Consider the following 1,786-nt stretch of genomic DNA (forward strand, 5'->3'; position numbering starts at 1 on the left):
TTTCTCAAAGTGTGGTCTGTGGAACCCTGAAGTATCTGAGAGCCTTTCCCGGGAGGTGGGGGGTCAACACTGTTACAGGAGATGGAGGACATCCTCGCCTTTTCACTCCACTGACATGGGCGCTGAGGCCAAGCTCAGCACGAACGGGCTGACACCCGACCTCCATAGCCGTTCCTCTTCCCAGCACTGACCTGCAGAGAGAAGACAGACAGACAGAGGAGAAAACCAGTTTTGGTTTTAAAGGACACGGTGGAAGGAAGTGAAATTAATCTCTTTACTGAAGCCTCATCCTTCCATCCACATTTTTAAAACATCGTGGCCTCCGGTGGAGATGCCACAAAGGTGAACGTGGTGCCTGCATCACCCACAACCACAGAACAATGACCACCATCCTCCCCACAACCAGCATCAGAGCCGCCTGGAACCCGCCCAACAGGATCCTACAGCAGCCACAGACTCAGCCACAGAGAGCAGACTGCTGGCTGCCGGAGGGCAGGGGAGGGACTGGGCACAGCAGGTGAAGGAGGAGGAAACACAACATGGTCCTTACAGTGTGGTCATGGGGAGGGAAAGGACAGCACAGGGAACACAGTCAATCATGTTATAACAATTACATGTGAGGTCACATGGTACTAGATGTATGGGGTGATCACTGTATAAGTTATATGAATGTCTAACCACAGACTTGTACACCTAAACTAATACAATATTGTACATCAACTATATTTAAAAAAGTAAAAATATTTATAAAAAGAAGATATATGTATTTGCATTCATTACATAAATGCATTAAATTCTTAACTGTGTATAATAAAAAAGGAGGATTAAAAAAACCTTATATGATGACCTGGGAAGTACACTAAAAACCCTTCCACCACATTCACAAGTATCATGTACCAGGGAGATCATGTGTGTGAGCTGAGCTAGCCTCTTTCACATGGGATCCCATGTTTACTTTAAAGAAAAAAATAGAACCCTAGCTGGTTTGTCTCCATGGTTGGAGCATAGGTCTGCAGACTGTAGGGTCCGGGGTTTGATTCAGGTCAAGGGAACATGCACGGGATGTGGTCTCAATTCCCAGTAGGAGGTGTGCAGGAGGCAGCTGATCCATGATTCTCTCACGGCATTGATGTTTCTCTCTCTCTCTTTCTTCCTATTTGAAATCAATAAAAAAATATTTTAAAAAATAATTGTTAAAACCTGTTTGATTCCATGAGTGGTCACTATGATGACATCACCACATACACAGATTATCTGGGCACCTGCCTGTGTGTGAGGCCGCACAGAGATGGTGACACCACCATCTTGGAAAGTCCCTGAACAGCACAGCGCCTGGGCCAGGCCTCGGGGACAGTGTGACGGGCGCCCCGCGCAGGAGGAGGGTCAGGACCGAGTCCCAGGGCCCAGGCCTGCGCTCAGGGCTCCGCAGGGGACAGAGTCTGGGGGTGCAGCTCCGTGTGGGGGACTCCCCAGCGCCTGGGTTTCACTTCTCCTCTCCCAACCTGTGTCGGCGCCTCCTTCCTGGAGACTCGTGACGCGGCCACACTTCTCACTCCCATTGGCTGAGCGGTTTCTAGCGCAGCCTATCAGCGTCCCCGAGGCTCCCGGTTATAACTCCTCTGCGGAAGGGTCCGGACTCAGATCCTTCCTCGACGCCAAGGATGCGGGTCCTGAGGCCCCCCACCCTCCTCCTGCTGCTCTCGGGGGCGCTGGTCCTGACCCCCAGCTGGGCCGGTGAGTGCGGGGTCGGAGGGGGCGGCGGTGCGGGGAGGAGCGAGGGGACCCG

The 1,786-nt window shown here is 51.9% G+C and overlaps 1 protein-coding gene across 2 annotated transcripts in view; it reads left to right on the forward strand.

The window, feature by feature from the left end:
• The first annotated feature begins 1,329 nt into the window (after positions 1-1,329).
• LOC102241975 (class I histocompatibility antigen, Gogo-OKO alpha chain) overlaps positions 1,330-1,786 on the forward strand; it is a 3,328-nt gene continuing 2,871 nt past the window's right edge. The window contains exon 1 of one of the 2 annotated variants that reach the window (XM_005872370.2): positions 1,330-1,734. In XM_005872370.2, coding sequence (XP_005872432.2) covers positions 1,662-1,734 — 73 coding nt within the window. In that variant the 5' untranslated portion in view covers positions 1,330-1,661. The remainder of the gene's footprint in view (positions 1,735-1,786) is intronic. The other variant, XM_014544694.1, reaches the window with a different exon arrangement.

This window comes from Myotis brandtii, unplaced genomic scaffold (genome assembly GCF_000412655.1).
Source record: "Myotis brandtii unplaced genomic scaffold, ASM41265v1 scaffold3789, whole genome shotgun sequence".
Taxonomy (NCBI): Eukaryota; Metazoa; Chordata; class Mammalia; order Chiroptera; family Vespertilionidae; genus Myotis; species Myotis brandtii.